The sequence below is a fragment of the Apus apus genome, chromosome 2 (genome assembly GCF_020740795.1).
Source record: "Apus apus isolate bApuApu2 chromosome 2, bApuApu2.pri.cur, whole genome shotgun sequence".
NCBI lineage: Eukaryota > Metazoa > Chordata > Aves > Apodiformes > Apodidae > Apus > Apus apus.
The window spans coordinates 155,690,329-155,713,086 of NC_067283.1; the positions used below are offsets into that span (position 1 = coordinate 155,690,329).

The following is a 22,758-nucleotide window of genomic DNA, read 5'->3' on the forward strand; positions in this document are numbered from 1 at the left end:
ACATCAGGAAGAAATTCTTTGCTGTGAGGGTGGTGAGACACTGACCCAGGTTGTCCAGGGAAGCTGTGGAATCCCCATCCCTGGAAGTGTTCAAGGGCAGGTTGGATGGGGCTCTGAGCAACCTGATCCAGTGGGAGATGTCCCTGCCCATTCAGGGGGGTTGGATCTAGATGATGTTTAATATCTCTTCAAACCCCAACTGTTCTGTGATTCTATTATCATGATTCTATGACAATTTCTGCTTTCAGCCAAGACATCCCACAGACATTTCTACAAAGGGAGATTTTTGACCCTTTTCTGAAAACTCCTTTAAGCTGATGCTGAAATTATCAAACCATGGGACATCAGAGCAACACAAGGCCCAGGAAAACCTTTGAGCCTGCTCAGAATGGAGGCAGCAAGTTCCCAAAAAAAGAAGTGCATGTTTTTTTCCAGGCAGTCTGAGTGTGTGTTGCACAATCTCCACTAAACTCATTAGGGCAGCCAGCCCGACAAAACATGCTCAGCCCCTCCAATCTCATTAGCAACAGATTCATGACTCAGAAGGCAAAGTCCTGCCCCATTTTGGGATCATCTTCTTGCCCAGAAGGTCTTATTAGAGGCCTCTTGCTGGACATGAAAGCCCCTGCCTCTACAATACAGAGAGGATTAGCGTGTTAAGGGGCAGCTTTATGAATTTAGCTTCCTATCTCTGGCCAGATCTAGCACGGGGTGAGGGAAACACACACCCTTTTCTCAGGCTTTGCTGAGGTTGGTTGTCCCCACCAGCATTTCCCCACCGCCTACCTCTCTATTTATGTAGGTATGTGCATCTGAGGGCTCGTGCTCTGCTGACTCGAGCATCCTTGAGGAGGTTGGATGGGACCAGGCTACTCCCTACCCACCCGCAAATCCCACAGGAGGCCTCACATTCCACTTGTGATGTTGTTTTCTTGCAAGATTTCAAATCACTCGAGGCACTCAGGACATGGCCAAGATGTCCCATCATGAAGGCAGCAGCAGCAGAGAGGTCTCAGTGATGCATGATGGAAAACCAAGGCTGTGCAACCCCATGGCAAGAAGAGAAACGAGTTGTTCCCAGTTGTCTGAGCAAAAAAGCTTTCAGAAAAATGGCTTGGCATACCCTGGGGAGTCATTCAGCCCCACTGATGGTCCTTGGTGGAGTGTTGACTCAGTGTCATCCTGAGAGAGATTTGTGGCGTTGATCTGGGAGGGGTGAGAAAGGCAGAAATGTCATGGGTACCCCAAGAGCAGCACCACGACCAAGCAGCCACCCAGCCAGGTCACAGTACCCATGTCCCACTGACATCACCTTCCCTTTCCTTTGCCACCTTGGCTAGAAACCAGAAGCCTGAACCAGCAGGCTTTCATAGAACCATAAAATGGATTGAGCTGGAAGGGACTTTAGAGATCATCTAGATCCTACCCCCCTGCATGCACAGGGACACCTCCCACTAGACCAGGTTGCTCCAACCCCCATCCAGTCTGGCCCTGAACACTTCCAGGGATGGGGCATCCACGGCTTCTCAGGGCAACCTGGGCCCGTGCCTCACCACCCTCATAGTGAAGAATTTCTTCCTAATATCTAACCTAAATTCCATCTATTTCCAGTCTAAAGCCTCTACCCCTCATCCCATCACTCCCTGCCCTTGCCCAAAGTCCCTTCCCAGCTTTCATGTGGCCCCTTCAGGGGCTCTGAGTCTGCTATAGGGTCCCCTTGGAGTCTTTTCTCCTCCAGGCTGAACAACCCCAACTCTCTCAGCCTATTATCTTCATAGCTCCAGCCCTCTAATCATCTTGGTGGCCCCCTTTTGGATTCATTTCAACAGCCCCCTGTGTTTCTTGTGTTGGGTGCTCCAGAACTGGACACAGTGTTTCAGATGGGGCCTCAAAAACACAGAGTAGAGAGGGAGACTATCTTGAACTTTGAGATTTTATGGGGTTAGGAAATCCCTGTCTTCCTTCCAACAGCACTGAAAAGATATTTTACAGAGCAAAGACACAAAAACTATCATCTGTCTTCAACCACCTGCTCATTAGATGGATTGCTGCTCTCAAGGATACCAGTCCAGAACAACAGAAGGGTTGGGAGGGCTCCAAAACAAAGATACATCAAATGACAGCCTACATGCATGCATGCCAACTTGGCCCTTGGAAGATTAAATGACCCTTGTAGCAGATGGTAGAGAAAAAAAGAGAGGTGGGGAGCCAAGCCACAGGATGGGAAATACAACCAAGATGAACTGAAGGCAAGGAGAAAGAAAAAGCAAAGCATATGGGAAATGGAGATGGGACCTAGAAGAAAACGAGCTCAGAAGGGACTCAGAACCCTAAAAACTCACCAGTGGTGGCCACCAGAAATATTATCACACCCAGTTTGAAAGCTGAAGCCAGACTCTTCTGCTCCTGGCTGTTCCAGGCCACATCTAACCACACAGCACCCTGAAACCCAGCCCATCTTCACCCCCACGCTCGCCAAGCATCCAGGCTCTCCTTATGAATTCTGACTTCCCCAGTTTCTCTTTCGAAGGCTTTCAAGGGAGGCCAGAAACCACACAGGAATTTTTCTTGAAAGCAGCTGCTGGCTTAACTCATTAAGGGGAAAATAAAACCCAACAGCCCAGAGTTAATTACAGGCTGCTTGACAATATACCTTTTTGTTCCCTGGGAATACGCCTGCTCTCGAATTCACAATCCTTTGGCTGCTGCCAGAAATCAGGCTGGTAAATTCAGGAGCAGACAGCCACCATCTTCAAAAAAAGCCCTAAAAACCACAAAAAAACCTGCATGCAAATCCCTGGCATTTGCACCAAGAACACCAGCAATACCAGGACTTCAACCACAAGGCACCCTTGAGGGGTTTCAAGGCTGCAGCTCCAATCTCATCCATGCAGGAGGCTTTGCTGACATTTCAGATGCAGCTTTTGCACGAGGGATGAAGACACCCCATGGGGAAGAGGAAAAGCTTCTCTGGTGGTTTTACACACCAAGAGGCCTGGGACAATATGTTCATGTGGGCAAAACAAAATCCACAGGGAATGAACAAGGATGCTGTTTTCAGGGATGCTCTTTGGCATCACCCCAAGAACAGCTCAAATGGCCCAGAAAGGGAAGCTGCCAGGATGGAGCCAATCCCAAACTTGTGCTTGGGAAGCAATAGATTGACCTCTGTCCTGGGGTTCTCCATTTGTGTCAGCTCACTCTCTTGGTCCAACATCAAAATGTGACTGATGATCAGAGGCTGGAGCAGCTCTGCTCTGGAGACAGGCTGAGAGAATTGGGGTGTTCAGCCTGGAGAAGAGAAGGCTCCAGGGAGACCCTAGAGCACCTTCCAGTGCCTGAAGGGGCTCCAGGAAACCTAGAGAGGGACTCGACACAAGGGCATCAAGAGACAGGATGAGGGGAAATGGCTTTAAACTGGAAATGGGGAGACTGAGATCAGACATTAGGAAGAAATGCTTTAGTGGGAGGGTGGTGATACAATGGTCTAGGCTGGCCAGAGAAGTTGTGGCTGTCCCCTCTGTGGAAGTGTTCAAGGTCAGGTTGGATGGGGCTTGGAGCAACCTGGTCTAGTGGGAGGTGTCCCTGCTCATGGCAGGGGGGTTGGAACTAGATGATTTTTAAGGTCCCTCCCAACCCAAACCAGTCAGTGATTTTATGATTCAGCCCCAAAGCCACGTACATCTGCTGGTGGAGAACACGAGCTTGGGACAATTTACTTTCAGATGTTCACAGGATCCCTTTTAGGGGCTTGCAGATGACTAGAAGCTCTAAGACAACATCCTCACAGCTCCCTCAAAAGCAAACCTCATGAATGCTCCTTAACATTTTGCTGTGGAGACCATCACATACCAACCCAGATGTGGCTCCTCCCTCCTCCACATCCTGCAGGCTCAAGCCGAGACCTTTCCCTCCTGCAGCTTCTTGCTTCAGAGAGCTTCTTGGCCAAAAAAAAAGGAGACAAGAGAAGAAACACAATTTTTTCCCCGATAAAGAAACTTCTTCTATGATCAAAACAACCCAAGGCAAGCAGAATTGGATGCAGGGCTCCCAGGCACAATGCTGGGTTAACCAAGATGGTTGGGCCAAGCCCCATGGATGCCATCTCCTCCCTGGCTGCCACCATGAGCCTTCCACCCAGCCAAGGGGTTACCTGCTGATGATGTTTTCCTGCAGTGGCTTCTCCTTGGCTTTTGGTGATTTCTTCTTCTTCCCTTTCACAGCAGAGGGCTGCACAACAGGACAGAGTGGTGTAAGAGAGAAGGAAGTTCGTGGAATGGATGTGTTGCCCACAAAACATTGGTGACATTCACAAGGGTCACCCCAACATCAGGGGATGGAGAAGGCTGGTTGGTACCTCCACCTTGCATGGAGTTTCCTCCTGCTTCTTCTTCACAGCCTTTCCCCTGGGCACCTCCTGCTCCTGCCCTGACTCACTCTTGTGCTTCCTGGGAACAAGAGTAAATGTGTCCTACCAAGGCTAAGCATGCAACACCTCCAGCAAAAACCTGAGTGATGAAAATAAGCCATGGTGTGATGCCACACTGCCTAACCCTTATGTCCAGCAGCACCAAAACCACGTTCCTAAAAGGACATTTAGATGAATTCCCCTGCTGACTATTTCAAGGTTGAACCACCCAACAGAGCCAGCTGCAGCAAATATGATAATATCATGCTGGACTCCCCCCAAACCCCCTACCACCTCCTATGGTACCCACCTGCTGCTGCTGTTCTTTGCCCCATGGGCTCTTGAGACTCCCATGGCTCTGTCACCACCAGCACTTCAAGATGTGACACAGGTTTAAGGCAATGTCCTCAAAGATAACAACTGCAATGAGACAGCAAACGTGTATGGCCACTGGCACCCCAGTTTTGCCCTCCAAGGAAACCCCACCAGATGTTCACTCCACAGCTCAACCCTGAAGACAACAGCTACACAGTTAAGCTCAGATTTTAAGGTCCCAAGTGGAAGAGCAAGTGGAAAAGCCCTGAGCTCAGTCCCTGACCTGCCTTGGGAGAGGGTAAAAATACCATGAGTGCTAAAATATAAGGACCAGCCCCCCAAAAGTGTAGAAATTCACAGGTGTATGAAGGTAGCTAAGGTTTTTGTGCTGGGGTAGATTTGCATCCTCAGAACTGCCCAGGTTATTCAGCACATTACTTGAGCCCCAGTTCCACTCCAAAAGCCACCACGATGGAAAAAGAACAAGAGCAAAATGGAGATATTGACTCCCCCCTCCTAAAGGGGACACCTGGGCCACCCTCACCCAGCAATCATCTCTCCTCCTCACAGCTGGAGAAACCAGACATCCCCTTTCCCCCAAAAAAACCACCTCTACTCCCCTGAAAACTCAAGACCTCAGAGGACACAAGAAATAACAATTATATTAAAACAAATCCAAGGTGGTCCCTGTCCATGAAGGACCTTCACCATTGAGGAAAAAGAGAACTTTTTGAGGACAAGCTACAGAGAATCACAAGACACCCTGCAAACTCTCAAGGAGCAGAAAACACACTGAAAACCTTCCTATTTACCAGCCTTTACCAAAACATCAGCACTTACAGCTCCTGGTGGGACCACACTCACTCAGTGCTGGGTGAGCTGCTCCCCCAAAGCCACCCAAGCTGGAGAAGACCTCACCTCTTGCCCAGCTGCCTCCATAAGGGCAATACCCCTCTGCAGGCAGATTATTTAAAGACTCCCTCAAGCCTGATTGGAGCCTCCCAGCCCAAGCTGCACCCTGGGAAATGAAGTTTTGGCCCAAAAGCTGAATTTGAGTAGAACCCCTAGCCAGAAGTTCCTTGCCAAGGAGACCTACTAGGGAGAAAGTACTTTGCACTGCTTAGGTGAGGTGTCATCTTCCAAGAGATGTCCCCTCTGCAATTATGATTAAATTAGTCCTCAAATTCCATTTTTTTTCAACAGCTTCTTACCTATTAGAGACCCATGGTTAGGTTTGAAGAGGTCTTTAAGCCCAGATGGTGGGTGCAGAGATCAAATCCTGCAATATGCCTCATATCGTGGCCTATAACCCTCATGATGAAGGACTCACCCACCTCACTCCTCTCCAGCCCTATTCATGCAAGTGAGTCTATTGCTTTCACCTGCCCATGTTGCCATCAAGCTCCTCAGCACAGCTGAGCCTCAAAACGAGCTCAATCACAGAATGGTTGGGGCTGGAAGAGGCCTTGAAGATCATCTAGTTCCAAACCCCTGCCAGGGACAGGGACATCTTCCATGAGACCAGGTTGTTCAAAACCCCATCCAGCCAAAGATGGGGCAGCCACAGCTTCCCTGGGCAAACTGAGCCACTGTCTCACCACCCTTACAAGAAATAAGTTATTCCTCAGATCTCCCCTTAATCTCCCCTCTTCCACTGGAAACCCTTCCCCTTGTCTGATAACTTCTTGGCCCTATCAGAAGTTCCTCCCCATCTTTCCTATAGTGCCCTCACATACTGGAAGGTGCTCTAAGACCTCTCTGGAACCTTGTCTTTTCCCAAAAAATTCTGAGTCTTGGGGGCAAAAAAAATATGTATTATCCCATAGATTCATAGAATCATGAAAGTTGGAAGGAACCTTAAAGATCACCAAGTTCCAATCCCCCTGCCATGAGCAGGGAACCCATCACTTGGTAGGGTGGTACCTCATCCAACCTGGCCTTAAAAACCTCCAGGGATGGGGCATCAACAACTTCCCTGGGCAACCCATCCCAGTTCCTCACCACCCTCAGAGTGAAGAATTTCCTCCTAATATCTAACCTAAATCTCCTCTCTCTCAGTTTAAAACCATTCCCCCTTGTCCTGTCACTGTCTTCTCTGATGAAAAGCCCCTCCCCAGCTTTCCTGGAGCCCCTTTCAAGTACTGGAAGGTGCTCTAAGGTCTCCCTGGAGCCTTCTCTTCTCCAGGCTGAACACCCCAACTCTCTCAGCCTGTCTTCATAACAGAGCTGCTCCAGCCCTTTGATCATTTTGGTGGCCATTCTCTGGACCCTCTCCAACAGGTCCACATCTCTCTTGCACTGAGGGCCCCAGAACTGGACACAGTATTCCAGATGGGTCTGCCCAGAGCAGAGCAGAGGGGCAGAATCCCCTCCCTGGCCCTGCTGGCCACACTTCTTTGGATGCAGCCCAGGACACAACTGGCTCTCTGGGCTCCAGCACACACTGGTGGCTCATGTCGAGCTCATCAACTACCACCCCAAGTCCTTCTCCTCAGGACTGCTCTCCAGCCATTCTTCCCCTAGCCTGGATTTGTGCCTGGGGTTGTACCAACTCAGGTGCAGGACCTTGCACTTGGCTTTGCTGAACTTCATGAGGTTGGTCCCCCTCTCCAGCCTGTCAAGGTCCTTCTGGATGGCCTCCCTTCCCAAACAGAATGGTTCAGGTTGGAAGGGACCTTAAAGATCATCTAGTTCCAACATCTCTGCCATGGGCAGGAACACCTTCCATGGTGCAATCCCCAGAGTAGCGGGGCCTGGCGTTCCCCTGGGAAGGTGCCGCCCGGTTCGTGGCCGGGAGAGGAAACCTCCGGAGGCAGGGCTGGCTCTGGGAAAGCCTCTTTGATCCCTGGTGCACCACCCGGGGTAAAAAGCATCCAAGCCACCTTTCTTGCTGGATGAGTAAAAGTTGTCAAGGGATGGGAGCCAGCCCCGGGGCAAGGAGCAGGAAAGGACGACTTCGTGTCGGGGCTTGTTTGTCTCAGCTGCCTCCTGCTGAACCTCGGCTTGATTTTCTTCCCTTTTCATTCTGGGTCCTGTATGGATTTCTTCAGGCCTGATGCTTGGTGAAGGTTCCTCCCAGGTTCTCCATGCTAGCTGGGATGTCCATGGTGGGAAACAAAGGGATTTGAGGGTGGGTGAATCAGGAAAAACCTGGCTCAATCCGAAGCAGCTCCAGTTTGCCTGTAGAATCATGGAATGGTTTGAGTTGGAAGGGACCTGAAAGATCATCTAATTCCACCCCCTCTGCATGGGCAGGGACACTTCCCACCAGATCAGATATACATCCTGTCCAAGCACAATCCGGGCTAAGAATTAATTATTAAGATGAATTCTATGTATTTTGATCTTGCCTTTGCAGACACTCTTTGCAACGGGGGACGTGGGGGTGGGACGGCTCTGCAGTAGGGGAACATGGATCACAAAGGGGTTCTGGCTCATCCTTGGGCAAATCAGACTGGAAATAAGGTCCTGGGGTGCTTTGGTGACAGCATGGCAAGGTGTTGAGGGCCACAACTGTGACAATATCCTGAGAGACATTGATTGCAATCAGGCTGAAGGCAGCTCCCTTGTCAGCCGAGGAGGAAATACCTCATCCCGTGCACTCCCGGGTGTGAAGGCAGCAAACTAAAGCACTTCTCTTTGCAATATTCACCCAGGAAACCATCACTGCCCTTCCAGATTAAACAGCAGACCCACCTTCTAGTCCAGCAGCTCCTTTTGGCTTGGAAAATCCAGTAGGGACAGAAAAGTCCACCCTAACATAACCCCTTTCCTGGGATCCCATGATATCCTCAAAACCCCAACAAGGAAAAATTGGCTGGGGAAGGTGGAAATGTTTTCATGTAGTCAGGCACTTACAAAATAAACTCCTGTAATATAAGAGGTTTAATGTATGAATTATTTTATTACCTTCCTTGGAAGTAAAACCCTGCTATGGCTTCAGGAGACAGCTCCAAGAGGGGAAAGTGAGGCAGGATTTGCCTGCATCTGGCTGGAAACCAAAAGGAAGTGGAATTTTATTTATTCCTTTGTTTTTCTGTTCTATTTTGTAGGATTTTGTACAGGAGCAGGATCTAATGGCCATAGCAGGGCAAGGTCGCTGAGGCCAGAAGTGTTGCAGAATTGTTTCTGGCAGCTGTGTGACCTGCAGTGTCACCATCCAGATGTTTGAAGGGGGGAGGGTGTGCAGCTAAGTGGCCACCCAAAGGGGAGCAGCTGGGGCAGAAGGCAACTGGCTGGGTGGTGGGGTGCATGACGGCTGCTTCCTTATCATACCCATCACCACCACAGCAGCCCAGATGTTGAGGAGGTGGCACAGGAGAGGAGTGGCCAGAGGTGGCCAAGAAGGGCTGGAGGTGCAGTGGTCCAGATGTGTCTGGGGAGCTTGCGGAATGCCCCTAGTTGGAGGCAGAGCTGTCCAGATGTGGCCGGGGGAGGGTATCCCTAGTTGGAGGAGGGGTCACCCAGATGTGCTTGGAGGGGGTCACGGGTAGGGCTTCGCTAGTTGGAGGCAGAGCTCTCCAGATGTGGCCGGGGGCGGAGCGGACGCGCATCCAGCTGTGGACAGGAGGGAGGGGGAGGTGCCCCTCCGGGCCCCACCCCTCCCGTGATGTCATCAGCGTTCTAATTCCCACGGTTGCCACGGGCGACATCCCCCTCCGCCCCTCCTCTCCCTGCCCGCCCCGTTCCTCCCCCCCCCCCCGCCCCCCTCCTCGCCTCTCTCGGCATCCCCCACTCCCATTGGATAGTACCGCCGCCCATCAGCACCGTCCCCTTCTCCTATTGGTTACAGCCCCTCTCCGTCCCTCCCCTCCGCCCTCCTTATGCCCCGAGTCGCGCCGGGGCCGGAGCCGCGATCGTTCCCGCAGCGCCGGGGCCGGTGAGCGGGTCCCGTGGGGGGTTGAGCGGGGGCTGCATCTCCTTGAGGTGGACGCTGGGGCTTGAGCCACCTGCAGAGGGGCTGGAAGGGGTTGCCCTGGCGAGGGGGAGGGTCTGTGGGATTGGCCCCTGCTCGGGGCATCTCTGCAAGCGAGTTTGGGGGGGGGGGGGGAAAGGGGGAATTTGTTGCCCCCCGGCTGGGGTAGAACTGCAAAGGGGGGTTGTCCTTCCCCCACCCACCCCATCCATCTGGGGTAGGTCTTGTAAGGGGGGTCTGTGGGGTTTGTTGCCCCCTCGGTGTGAGGTAATTTTATAAGAGGGGAGGGGGTTTCTCACTCCCTCACTGGGGCTGCTCTTCAGTCGGGGACTTTGGGGGGTTGTGCCCTTCCCCCGGTTCGGCTAGATCTGTAACGTGAGGGGGGGGGTCTGTGAGAGTTTGCCCCCCCTGCCCCCCTCTCCCCCAACTTGGGGTCGCTCTGTAAGGTGGGGGTCTGGAGGGTTTTACCCCCTCTCCCGCTTGGGGTAGCTCTGGGGCTCTGTGAGGTTTGCCCCAGGTAGGGCACCTCTTCGAGGGGGTGCTCAGGGTTTGCTGACCTCGTGGCTGGGGTGGCTCTACAGGGGGGTCTGTGGGCTTTTCTCTCTCTGACTTGGGGAAGTCCTGCCCCTTCTAAGGTGGCCCTGCAAGGGAGAAAGCGGCTGGGGGCTTGCATCTAGCCTGAGGGGAGGTGCATGGGGCTTTGCAGCACCAGAGGGCGGGTGCTGGTGGGGGTTTCAGCCCCCACGAAGGGCAGGGCTGGGCTCTGAACCCCTGGGGGCTAGTACAGCCTGGGGCCAGGCCAGGAGGACAAGGAGCCCAAGGAGGGGACACTGAGCCCCAAAAGCCACTACGTGGGAGCCCCTAGTTGTGGGCCCACCCCCTTCAACCTGTGGATGCTGCACCCCTGGAGATGATGCCCCCTGAGGAGGAGAGCCTGGCTGGCAGCAGGGAGGGGGACAGTGGCTTTGTCTTCCTGCAAGCCCTGAAGAGCAGCAGCACCCGAAAGGTGAGGCAGGGTGATGGGGTACTGGGGTGGGGGCCAGGATGGCAGAGCACCCTGCTGGCTATCCCTGTCTGATCCAGGGGTTGGGGGTCCCCATGGATGCTGCAGGTTGTGGGTGGGAGTGCAGGTCCATCCTGGCCATCAAGTTGTGCTGAGGAAGTCAGGACATGGTGAGGGGCTGGATGGGGAAGGGTTTGGTGTGTGGTATGGGGTAGAAATGGGTCCAGTAGCACCTCTAGGCTGCCCTACACAACTGTCTCATAGTACATCTCTTAAACTCCACTCCCTTATCACACCTTCTTCCATTGGCTCCATCTGCAATCTTCCCAGAGACTCCTCTTAACCAAATTCTCCTATGTTTAGGCTTTTTTTCCTTGCTGCCCCTAGGGAGATGGTCCTGCCTGTCCTCCCTCACTGTCAGAGGTACCAGAGCAGGGTGTTCCTCACCAGCAAGCTTCACCCCCAGGAGCTGCCCACAAGGAAAGTTGGTGCAAAGGCAGCCTGACTATGCGTGTGAGATGGGGCTGATAACTTCATGGCAATCACTTGTTTAATTAGTAACAATGAGGTGAAACCAATGAGGATTGTCCTTAGGCTGCCACGGACCCTGCTGCTTGACTTTCCCCACCATCCCTTAGAAATCAATGAATATTCCTGGGGTTGAGGAGGCTTTAGAGATTTAGAGAATACATTTTTTGTGGGGAAAAAAAAGAAGAAAAGATGGGTAAACATTAATTTTTGGGGCTGTTTTAGTGTGTCTCCCGTTAGGTCTGGCCACAGGCAGCCAGCCTGAGAAACCTGCAGTGAATTCACCCTGTAATCTGATCTCTTCTGGCAAGTTTCTAATTTTCAAAACTTGTTCTCCAGCAGAGAGCTGTGTTTCTGCAGCCCTTTGGCAAAAAAAGAAACTAAAAAAATCACTCCAAAAAACCCAACTAGGAAAAAAAGCAGAACTTGACCAGGCTCTGGAAGTGTTTAATGTCTTTTTTTCCAGAGTGAGGGTTGAGGTCTCCACCTTGGCTGAACAAGGAACAATCTGATCTTGAGTCACTTGAGCCTGGCCTCTCTGACTGCAGCTAAAGAGGTTGCAACCTTAAACCAGGTTGGAGTTTACCCAGGGCCTTGGCTAAAGAGCAGGTGCTGCTGCTTGGAAGATTAACAGGAGATATATATTTTTTCCCCCCCTTTTTTTTTTTTCCTGCAGACAGACACACCACTTCTCTTGTAATCAGTTTGCCCTGTTTGGATCTGTTGGATGGTAGCACAGAGGAGAACAACATAGGAAAATGTTGCAAAGCTTTAGGGGGGAGGGAAAAACTGGCAGGGGATAAGCAGCATCTGTCATAACATGATTGCTGTTTAATTGAAGAAATAAAACTCCTGAGAGATCTTCTATTCATTATTCAGAAAAAAAACTATCAATAATAGCCCCTTCTAGTTGTTGTTTTCACCCTGACCCTATCAGGGGCTGTGGTTGGAGTCACTGCATGTGTGCTGCCTTGCAGGGGATCCTCAACACTGCTGTGATGGTGATTTTTTGTTTGTTTTGCCAAGGTTCATGTACTGGGGCTGAAGATTTAATACATCTGTTTCCTGCTGGCACCCTGCCCTGGCTCTCATCATGCCCTGTGCCTCCCCCAGCTCCCCAGAGCAGTTTCCCTCTCCTAAAATTCAAACCCTACAAGCAGGTTTTGCTGTTAAAAAAACCCTAATTCCCTGTATTTTTTTGGTTTTACCCCCTCATGTTATTTTTCCTTCCTCTTGCTGTGTGCATTACCCAGCAGTGAGGGCACTTTGCTGGGAAATTTAAAACCTTAATCCTCCACTCATTTGTTAAAAGGCTGTGTGATGTAACCATACTCTCAATAAAAGGTTTTAGAGGTTTTAGCTGGTAATGTCTCCCACAGAAAAACAGCTTTCAGCTGGAGTGCTTCATGAGATTAGTTTCATGACAGGAACTTTTTATACATAAATAAATGTTCAGGGAGCAGAAATATTAGTTGTGACCTACTGGCTGTCTTTTAGTAATAACCCATATAAGTTTCTGCAATGCCTTGGCCAGGAGAAGGCAATTATTGGTAATATTTTTAACTTTTTATAAAAAAGAGAATTTTAAAGCCTGCTTTTGTGTGCAGACTGGTTCCCTAGCTTTTGTTTTGTTCTCTATTCCATGGGCTAAACCAGGGTCACTTGGCCAGTGCTGGCCTGTCTCAAAACCTCATGTCTTGCAAAGAGAAATAATGGCACTCAACAGCTCTGACTCTTATCAAAATATCTGTTAGACCAGTGTGGTTCTGGAAATAAAACCCGTGTTGAAAGCTGAGTGCTCCAGTTTCCCTATTTCTACAGCAAGTTTTCCAACTGCAGGATCATCTGTCCACTTGGAAACATCTTTCTTTTGGGGGGATAAAAACTATATTAGGAAATATTATTGCTCCTGAGAGTGGGTGAAAATAATTACCTGCCTGTGAAATGTTGTAAGCAATTGCTGGGTGCAACCTGCAGGATTGAGGTTCCAGCTGGAGACCCTTGGTGCTCAGGGTTGGTGTCATGGATCAAGGGTAACTCTGTTAATGACAGAGGTGGTTTGTGTGTCAGTGCTTCCTAAAGCTGCAGAAATTGTTGTAATCTTTGGCAGTTCCTTGTCTCTGCACAGGTATTTTGCTCTAGCTTTTACTACAGAGCAAGTATTGATATTCTGGAGTGTGTCTTCAGGTAAGATGGATTAATTAGTGGAGAGCAAACACAGCTTGAACTTGAGCAGCTCTCATGGAGTTGCCCACCTCTGCCTGAATTACACATGATTGGTGTTTGACCTTCCCAAGCACTGATCTTTGGTTCTTCATGCACCATCTCTGCAGGTGCTGATAGTTTCCTGGGCATGTTTTCTGGTTTCCTTCTGCTTTAGCACCTCATGCTCCTTCACACGCCGTTTTCTTGATTTGCATCAAGAGCATAGACTGGTCATGCTGGAAGGGTTGGTTGGTCTCTCACTTGGTGGTTGTGAAGGCTGTGGGAGCTCACCACCCAGGACTCAGTAAGCAGAGAACTCTAAAGACTGGGGACCTTTAGGTTAGTAACAAACCCAATCTGGCATAGCTTTGGCATTGCCCAGGAATGGAGTTCCCCCTCTGGATGAGAGGACAGTTTATAGATGGGATGATTCATGATACTGAAGTGCTGGAGCAGGTCCAGAGGAGACAACAAGGCTGGTGAAAGGACTAGAGGGAAAGTCTTATAGGGAGAGGCTGAGGGAGCTGGGGTTGTTTAGCCTGGAGGAGGCTCAGGGGGGACCTTCTCACTCTCTACAACCACCTGAAGGGAGGTTTAGTCAGGTGGGGCTGGGCTCTTTTTCCAGGCAACCAGCAACAAGACAAGAGGGCCTGGCCTGAAGCTGCTCCAGGGGAGGTTGAGGTTGGATATCAGGAAGCACTTCCTCATGGAGAGGGTGATCAGACATTGGGATGGGCTTCCCAGGGAAGTGGTGGAGGCACCATCCCTGGAGGTGTTCAGGGAAAGGCTGGAGGTGGCATTAGTGCCATGGTCTGGCTGATGTGGTGGTGTTGGTCATAAGCTGGACTTGCTGATCTGAAAAGTCTTTTCCTGCCTTGGTGATTCTGTGATGTCCAAAGGTTGCCATGACTCTCTGGAGCACAGCACTTGTGGTTATCTGGTGTCAAACTGAGATATCTCCAGCGTGTTTCGTAGCCTTGCTTGGCTTGGCCTTTGGCTTTAAATGTTTGTGTACTATTTTATTCTGATGGCCAGATCTCTCTCTCTGTGTAGAAGCACCTGGGTTAGATGTGGGGGGAACTGCCCATGTAGAAGAAGGTAAAAGGGGGTGAGTCATGGGGAGCCAGGCTGCAGCAGAACTCCTGCTGTGTTGTCTGAAGGTGTATTTATGCCCTGAGCAACCAGCCTCAGCAACTGGTTGGTGTGAGGAGGGACAAGGCAGCCCTGGAAAGGTCAAAGGAGTGAAATCCCAATGGGTTGCCCAACAGAAGAGCTGAAACATGTCCTCTTCCTTCCCTGGGGAAGGGTTAAATACTAACACTTTTGATGCCTTTTGACTCCCTTCCGTAAAAGCAATAAACTGTCTGTTCTCTGGTAGGGATAAACTATAAAATTAAAACAATTCTTAAGGCCTTAAGAAACATAAGCAGCAGCCTGAGATAATGCTGAAGGCAGCTGAGGCTTCAAGGTGTGTAGCAGATGAACATCATTAGTCCCTTTGCTAAATGCAGCTGGGTTATGCTTAACATATTCATGATATCATAGAATCAATGAGCTGGTCTGAGCAGTGGAAGGTGAGACGGGGCTAATCCCACCTTTAGTCCTCAGCAATGTCCCTGAGCTCTGGCTGTCTGATGTCAACTACACTCTGGCTTGTGAGACCAGATCCAGGCATGTGTTCTCTGACATGGGGTAGCAGCACTGCAGTGTAGTGCATGAACTTAAAGACAAGTCTTTGAAGTCTTTGATTTCCATCAAATCGGGTCATTCCCTTGATGAAAAAGAAGGGAGGTGTTGGGAGGGAAAATACTTGACTTCCCTGAAGCAGCAGCTCAGCCCTTAGATGTTTCACTGCCTGGCACCAAGGGTCTCTGTACCCACATGGCAGGGATAGAGCACTGGCTGGTGCCTGCTCAACTTGCAGCTTTCTCTTTAAACTTCCCTATCCTTAAACATGGGAAGGTTGTCTGCCTGGTGGTGGGTCTGGTTGTACAACCAGGTCAGCATCAGGTGACAACTCAACTCACCACTGTTGTGTTATGGCTGTCCCTGGTCAACGTGCAAATTAAGCTTCTTTAGTTTCTCCTGCTGTTCTGTGGGTACTCCAGCTGCTCTATGTGGCAATAAACTTGGTGGGGGACTGTTTTGTGGCTAAAGGCAGTCTTGGAGATGGCACAGCTTGGTCTGCGCTTTGGCAGGTGGGCTGTGGAGCATCATCCATTACCCAGTCAAGCTCTGCAGGTAGCTAGGACCTCTTGCAGCACTACTCACTGGGGCTGTAAGTAAACTCACAGCTACACACAGAATCCTGGAATAATTTGGGTTGAAAGGGACCTTTAAAAATCATCTGGTTCCAACTCCACTACATGGGCAGGGACACCTCCCACTAGACCAGGTTGCTCCAAGCCCCGTCCAACCTGCCCTTGAACACTTCCAGAGATGGGGCAGCCACAATTTCCATGGGCAGCCAGTGCCAGTGTCTCACCACCCTCACAGGAAAGAACTTCTTCCAAATATATAAATCTCCCCTCTTCCAGTTTAAAGCCATTACCCCTCATCCTATCACTACATGCCCCTGTAAGAAGTCCCTAGTTAGCATTTTTGTGGGTGCCCTTTAGGTACTGAAAGGCAGCTACAAGCTGACAGCTCACAGTTGTCCTTTGATCTCTTCATATGCTTCAGTTTTGCTTTTGCTCACTTGCTTCCAGAGACTGAGCTCCTGTTCTTCTAGCAGAAATGAAAGCAGAAATTAGTCCCTTTGTGTGGCTTTGCCCTTTGGACTTGCTGGCATCCACCTCTTCCTACAGGTGATAAAGTTTGTATTTCATTAGTCCTGAGAAAACTGGAGGGTGGTGACCTTGTTTTGTCACTGGGCTCAGAAATAATGCTCTAGGTGTGCCTCGTCACCCCAGACGTATCGGAAGCTTCATCTCCTTGTGCTTACTGGAGATGTGAAGTGCAAAGTACACTGGGTGATCATCTCTAAACAAACATGCCCTAAGGACTCGCTTGTAGAAGGAACCCTAACCACGTAATTGCCCTACTTAACACCCCAGATGGTTGTTCTTGAGGTGGAAGAGATGCTGGGGAGTTACCAACACCATTACATCATTGTATATGTTCCCTGCAAAGATAGGGTTTGAGTTGGCAGCAACCTTGACATCCCTCAAAGGGAATGTGTTTGTCTTGGCCTCCTCTGGAAGGGATCTTCTAACCTCTTCCCTTTTCTTTCATGGAGGCATTGGCTGAGTACTTTCTGTAACCCTGTCATCTTTCCACGCCGAGGGTTGAACACAATGTTATTTGGCAGATGTGTTCTGAGCATCACATTGAGCCTTGCTACAATAATACTGCCTCTAATCCTGCTTTGCCAGAGGCAATGAACTTCAGAGCTGGACACAACTTCATGACCCACACCTCATTCATTTTCACAGCTTAGCATACACTGTACTCTGTGTACATACAGACTGTGCCATTCCCTGGCTGCTACACCATTTATGGCCTCTTACTAGAAGAGTTATGTGCTCACTTCTCCGTTGTAGAAACTTCAAACTACAAAGGCAAAAAACCCCACCCACCCACATTCAACCTGGCTACCTCTTAAACACCAAACTTTGCTCTTCTGTCAATGTCTCTAGGTGCACCTCAAAGGCTGAGAAGCTGGGTGAAATAACACTTTTTTTGGTTTTTTACCTTAAAGGTGCTTGTACAAAGAAGAAATAAACACAGGAAATCCCTTTTCTAACCTAACAGTGGGTTTTGGTGTTGGGTTTTTTTCCTCTATGCTGCCCTTAAGTCCTGCTCAAATCTGTCTCTACTTTAGAAGTCCTGTGCTGTAGTTTTTAGCTTTGGGTTATGACTTGAGAAGTACAGGCACAGGTGAAGCTTTGGGTTCCTTTGGATGTAAGGGCTGGAGGATGGGCATGTTCTCCTCTTCGTTATCTCCCCTATCTAGCTTTAGATTTAATATTTAAGTTCTTGCTTCTGCTGGTGTTTCCTTTCATGTGTATAATAAAATGGTTTGAGTTGGAAGGGATCTTAAAGACCTTCTGGTTTCAACCCCCCTGCATGGGCAGGGACACCTTCCAGTGGTTGAGTCAATGTCATCCTTGGAGGTATTCAAGAAACATGTAGATGTTTCTTCAGATGCACTTCAGGGAATGCTCTAGTGGCTAAGGTTGTAGGGTTTCTTGTGGGTGTTCTTTGGTGGGGTGTGTGTGGCTGGATGTGTTAGTTTGTTTTGGGGTTCTTTTTCTGTTGCTGGTTGGACTCTGTGATCTCAGAGGTAATTTCCAATCACTATAGTTCTGTGAGACCAGGTTACTCCAAGCTCAATCCATCCTGGCCTTGAACACATTTTATTCTAGAGCTGAAATTCCTTCTTAGTCCAATATTTGTGAAATAATATTTCTGCAGTGCTCCAAGAGCAGTTGCAGACTAGACTTGGTCATTCCTCATGGTGGCCTTAGCATAATGCTTATATAGGTCCATGTCAGCCAGGGAAGATGCTTTGGGACCAATGGAGGATCATCTTGGTTGTCATCCTCTTGATGTGCTGCAGTCCCATGGGTTACTGCAGTTACCCAACTTCATAAAAGGTGAGGAGGAAAGCAAGGTGTGGGGAGATCACATGAAGTCCTTAAGGGCATTGAGTGTCTTGATCCTGACTCGACATCTTCACAAGGCTTTGGTGTTACATCAGGTGCTCCACTACCTGACTTTCCAGTACTTTTTTGCTGTTGGCTTAGGAGCCTGGATGGGAATTGATAACTATCTCATTAAATCAGATTGCAAAGACACCTGGTGTTCAGATGGAGTGGAAAAAGAAACTCTTGCAGGTCTTCAAATGATTTAGTGTCTCTTGAAGTTAGAATAGAACAGACTGTTTCAGTTGGGAGGGATCTACAAAGATCATCCACTCCAGATGCATGACCAGTTCAGGGCTGACCAAAAAACGAAAGCATGTTGGTAAGGGTGTTTTCCAAATGGCTCTTCAACACTGGCAGGCTTGGACCATTGACCACCTCTCTAGGGAAGCCTGTTTCAGTGTTTGATCACCCTCTTGGTAAAGAGATGCTTCCTCATGTCCAGTTTGAACCTCCCTTGGAACAGCTTTGAAGTCTTCCCATGTGTCCTTTCTCTGGTTTGGAGGGATAAAAGCTCAGCACCTACTTCTCCAAGTCTAAACAGATCTAAATGGTGTGATGTCCTGGTTGCTGTTGAACCATGTTTGGTCCCCAGCTGATGAGGGTTTGCAGGTCTTGCTGTGTGGCAGCTCCTTTGTGCTTTTGTAGAAAGCTGAAGTGATTATCAATTATCAGTGCTGCTCATTTGCACACTTGAGAGGGGTCTTGGTTATCAGGTTTGGTACTGTAGCCACTCAAATTTTGGCCCTTGGTGTTGTCTCAAGCCAGACATGGGAGAATTGGGGAGCTGCCAAGTCAATTAGCTAAACCCCTTAATTGCTTTTGCAATGAAGAGGTTTAAACACTGTTTTTTAATGTCTTGTAGAGCCACCCTAGTGTCTTCTTGTGCCACTTTGCATCTCACTTCTTTTCTTACTTAGTTTCTTCTTGCCTTGCCTCCAGATAAGGAGGTGTTCATGGACATTCTCTGTGGTTTTGGGTAGTCCTTCCACTTGTGCTTCTTCAATCATCTCAAACCTGCAGTTCCTCTGGCCTCCTGCTCATGTATTCAGATCATCTTTGTTGCTCTTCACCTCTGAAAAAAAATCTGAAACACCTCTGTCAGCTTCCAAGCAAACCTTTACAAGAAGTGGTGAGATCTCAAAGGTGATGAAAGCTCCTGTAGAAAGAGCTGGAGGCAGAGAAGAGGTGCTTTCCACCTCTAACTGTTGCTACTGGGGCTGTTGATCTTTGGGTGGATTTTTTTTATGGCTCTGGAGGCAGAGAGAGGGGACCTAGATCCTGCTCACTTGCATGTATTTGGACATATTTGCATATACATTTGATTTGCGTGTCAGGGTCTCATCTATAAACCTGAGGGGCTGTTGAAATTTTAATGAACACCATCTTCTCTTTGCAGCTCCTTTTCCTTCCCTTGAGCTTTAGCTTCCATATGTAGCTTCCTGTCTTGCACTGTATGGAGAAACATCATTGGAGGCCCAATGTTTGTAGTCAGCCTTTAATGAATAAAAGAAATACTTGTGCAATATCTTGGACTACATCTGCATGAGCAGCTACTTTCTAGACAAGAGTCTGGTGCTGTCTCCTTTGATTTGAGAGCCTCTGGCTGCTTGAATTTGAGTAACACTTGCATCGTTGGGTTGGATTTTCCTTCAAGGGCCGTGTTCATTGATGACTGAGCTCCTTCTTGCTGGAGAAAACCTGCCATGGCCTCTTGTTGGTCTCCATGGTGTGGGATTACTCATCTTTTTTTTTTTTTTTTTACCTTCAAATTCATGGATTTCTTCCTGGGGAGCCAACTGTGTGCAGGACAAATGGGTTCCCCGGGACAAATCCAGAAATGACAGTTTCTGGTTCAGCTTTTCCTGTATTTGCTTCAGATCCAAAACTTTTGCAGCTGTTGGGGTGTTTTCCTTCATGTTCAACTTAATTGCTTTTCTAGGATAATCAGGACCTCCTGCTTCCAGCTTGTTCCTTCAGTAATTTCAGCACATTAATGGATTACTGTAAATTACTGCAGATTTATGGTCCAGATGGAATGACTCTGATTCCTCAGTCTCCAATGTATCAATTAGGAGTTCAAATTGTTCCATTAAATGAAAATGTCAATGTTAATCCCAGGCTCTTTTTAAAGGGGGCACCACTTAGTGGATGTCAAATACAATAAATTAATTTTCAGGAAGCTGAAGTCCATGAAAATGGAAAATTTTCCATTCTTTACTTACTATTCAAAGTCAGTCTCCTACTTTTCTGAGCATGAATTTCTTTTTTTCTTTTTTTTTTTTCCCTTTCCTACTTTCCCAGAAAAATCAAATCACTTCTTAGAAGTAAGTTGGCATTGTTGGAACTCAGTAGGGTCTTCTGGGTGGCAAAATCCCTTCCTGATGTGGAGGCAAAAGGGTCAACCAGCTCTGGTGGAGGGAAAGCAGTGGGGATCAGGGTAAGATTGATGTGCACAATAAACTGAAGTTTTCTAAGGGAAGCAAGAGGGTGAAATGGTGGCTTTGTGTAGTTTCTTTTAGTGCTACAGTGGGAATTAATATGTTCTTGGAGTGATCTTCTCATGCTCTGCACTAGTTTATGAAAAGCAGGCTTAGAGGTCTCCATTGTCTTAAACTTCCCAGCCTTCTTCCCTCCCTAACTGGGTAGGGTTTTTTATCCAGGGGTCTTTTCAAGGCTCATTTCATCCATCTGAATGTCTCCTTGCACAATGGAAATCAGCTCTGCTTGGGCAGAGCCTTTGTGACCCTGGAGTCAGAGACCCTTCTCATGGCAGCTTCTCTGCTTGGGGCATCCTGTAATAACCTCTTGCCCCCACGAGACAGAGAGGGGATATTGCTGTCTGTTATTTCCTGAAGTCTGAGATTAAACATGGTTCCCTGTCTGCAGAAAGTCCCAGCCAAAGCCAAGGAAGGATGGAATTAATTTACTGCTTTATGCAACTCATTTCTCTACCCTCATGAACTCTTGACTTGCTGCCTGTGCTTGATCCTCTCTAGCCAGCAGGAGATGGGAGCACTTACAGGTGGAGGATAACATCTGTTTCCAAGCTTCAGGGTTATATTGAGCTCATCTGCAGCCCCCTGGGTCTTGTCCTGTGTCTGGATGGTGAGACCCTGGAAAGAGGAAGCTTGATTCCTCAATCCCTTCACAGTTGCATTTCTGAATAGCTTTTTTTCTTTTCATTATTTTCTGAATAGCTTAGAAAATGTTGTAAGCAACATGTGGTGTGAGAAAATCAAACTTTTCTTTTGAGTGCAAGGCCGGGCCCTGAAAAGTGCCCTTTTTATGCTCCAAATGGTGGGGTTTTTTGGTGAGACTCTGCCCCTCTCTCCCAGCAGGGCTGTGACCCCTTTGCCCAGACCCAGCGCAGCAAACTGCAGCATCGCCGGGCACGGATTAACCAGCAGATCAACAAGGAGATGAGGATGAGAGCAGGGGCAGAAAACCTCTTCAGGTGAGTCCTGGTCCCTGGAGCATCCCTCTGGTCCAGGGATTTGGCTGGGGGTGGAAATGTGGTCTTGATGTCTAGGAGGTTCCTGTACTTGGCACTGGTGAGACTGAACCTTGAGTGCTGTGTTCATTTCTGGGCCACTCACTACAAGAAAGACATTGAGTTGCTTGAGCAAGTTCAGAGAAGGGCAACCAAGCTGGTGAAGGGGGCTGGAGAGCAGGTTCTATCAGGAGAGGCTGAGGGAATTTGGATTATCTAGTTTGGAGAAGAGGAAGCTGAGGGGAGACCTCATTGCTTTCTGCAACTACCTGACAGGAGGTTGTAGGGAGGTGGGGTGTTGGCCTCTTCTCCCAAGGCTGGAGGAAATGGCCTGAATTTACACCAGGAGAGATTTAGACTAGATATGTTTCTTTACTGAAAGAGTAGTCAGGTTGCCTGGGGAGGTGGTGGAGTCACCAACCCTGGAGGTATTTAAGCATTGTAGTAGATAAGGCACTTCAGGACATGCTCTAGTGGGCTTTTATTTGGGGAGTGGGGGTTGCTGGTTGGATGCAGTGATCTTAGAGGTCTTTTCCAAACATGATGATTCTGTGTGAATCAACTGATGCTGGCCCTGCTATGGCTATGGTTGGAGTTTGCTCAGTCTTCCCTTGACTTTGCAACATTCATCCTAGAAACGCCTGCCCTGTGTTTGCTGCAATGCTGGTGCTGTGTGTTCTGATGACAAATGGTCATTTAAAAGACATGGAAGCCTGGTATAAAGCAGGGTTTAAGCAAAGGGAATAAGGGGAACAAATGGTGAGGCCTCACCTAGAGCGCTGTGTGCAGTTCTGGGCTCCCCTGTTCAAGGACAAGGAACTACTGGAAAGAGTCCAGCACAGGCCACTAAGGTGATTAAGGAACTGGAGCATCTGCCCTCTGAGGAAAGGCTGAGAGAGATGGGGCTGTTCTGCTGAGAGAAAAGGAGGCTGAGGGGGGGTCTCATTAATGCTTTTAAGTGTCTAAAGGGAGTGTCAGGAGATGGGGCCAGACTCTTCTCAGTGGTGCCCAGTGACAGAAGAAGGGTAATGGTCACAAACTGGTCACAGGAGGTTTAAGTCCCTGAAGACTGGAGGAAGGCTCATGTTACCCACACCTATAAGAAGGGTTCAAAAGAGGACCCAGGTAATTAAGAGACCCATTAGTCTCACTTCAGCCCCTGGAAAGGTCGTGGAGTAAATCCTCCTGGGGACTGTCACAGGTCAAGTGAAGCACATGACTGGGAAAAGCCAACACGGATTTACC

General features: G+C 48.9%; 1 protein-coding gene across 4 annotated transcripts in view; it reads left to right on the top strand.

The window, feature by feature from the left end:
* The first annotated feature begins 9,771 nt into the window (after positions 1-9,771).
* Positions 9,772-22,758, top strand: part of RHPN1 (rhophilin Rho GTPase binding protein 1) — a 37,690-nt gene continuing 24,703 nt past the window's right edge. The window contains exons 1-2 of one of the 4 annotated variants that reach the window (XM_051611037.1): positions 9,772-10,644; positions 21,359-21,477. In XM_051611037.1, coding sequence (XP_051466997.1) covers positions 10,549-10,644; positions 21,359-21,477 — 215 coding nt within the window. In that variant the 5' untranslated portion in view covers positions 9,772-10,548. The remainder of the gene's footprint in view (positions 10,645-21,358; positions 21,478-22,758) is intronic. The other 3 variants (XM_051611039.1, XM_051611038.1, XM_051611040.1) reach the window with 3 other exon arrangements.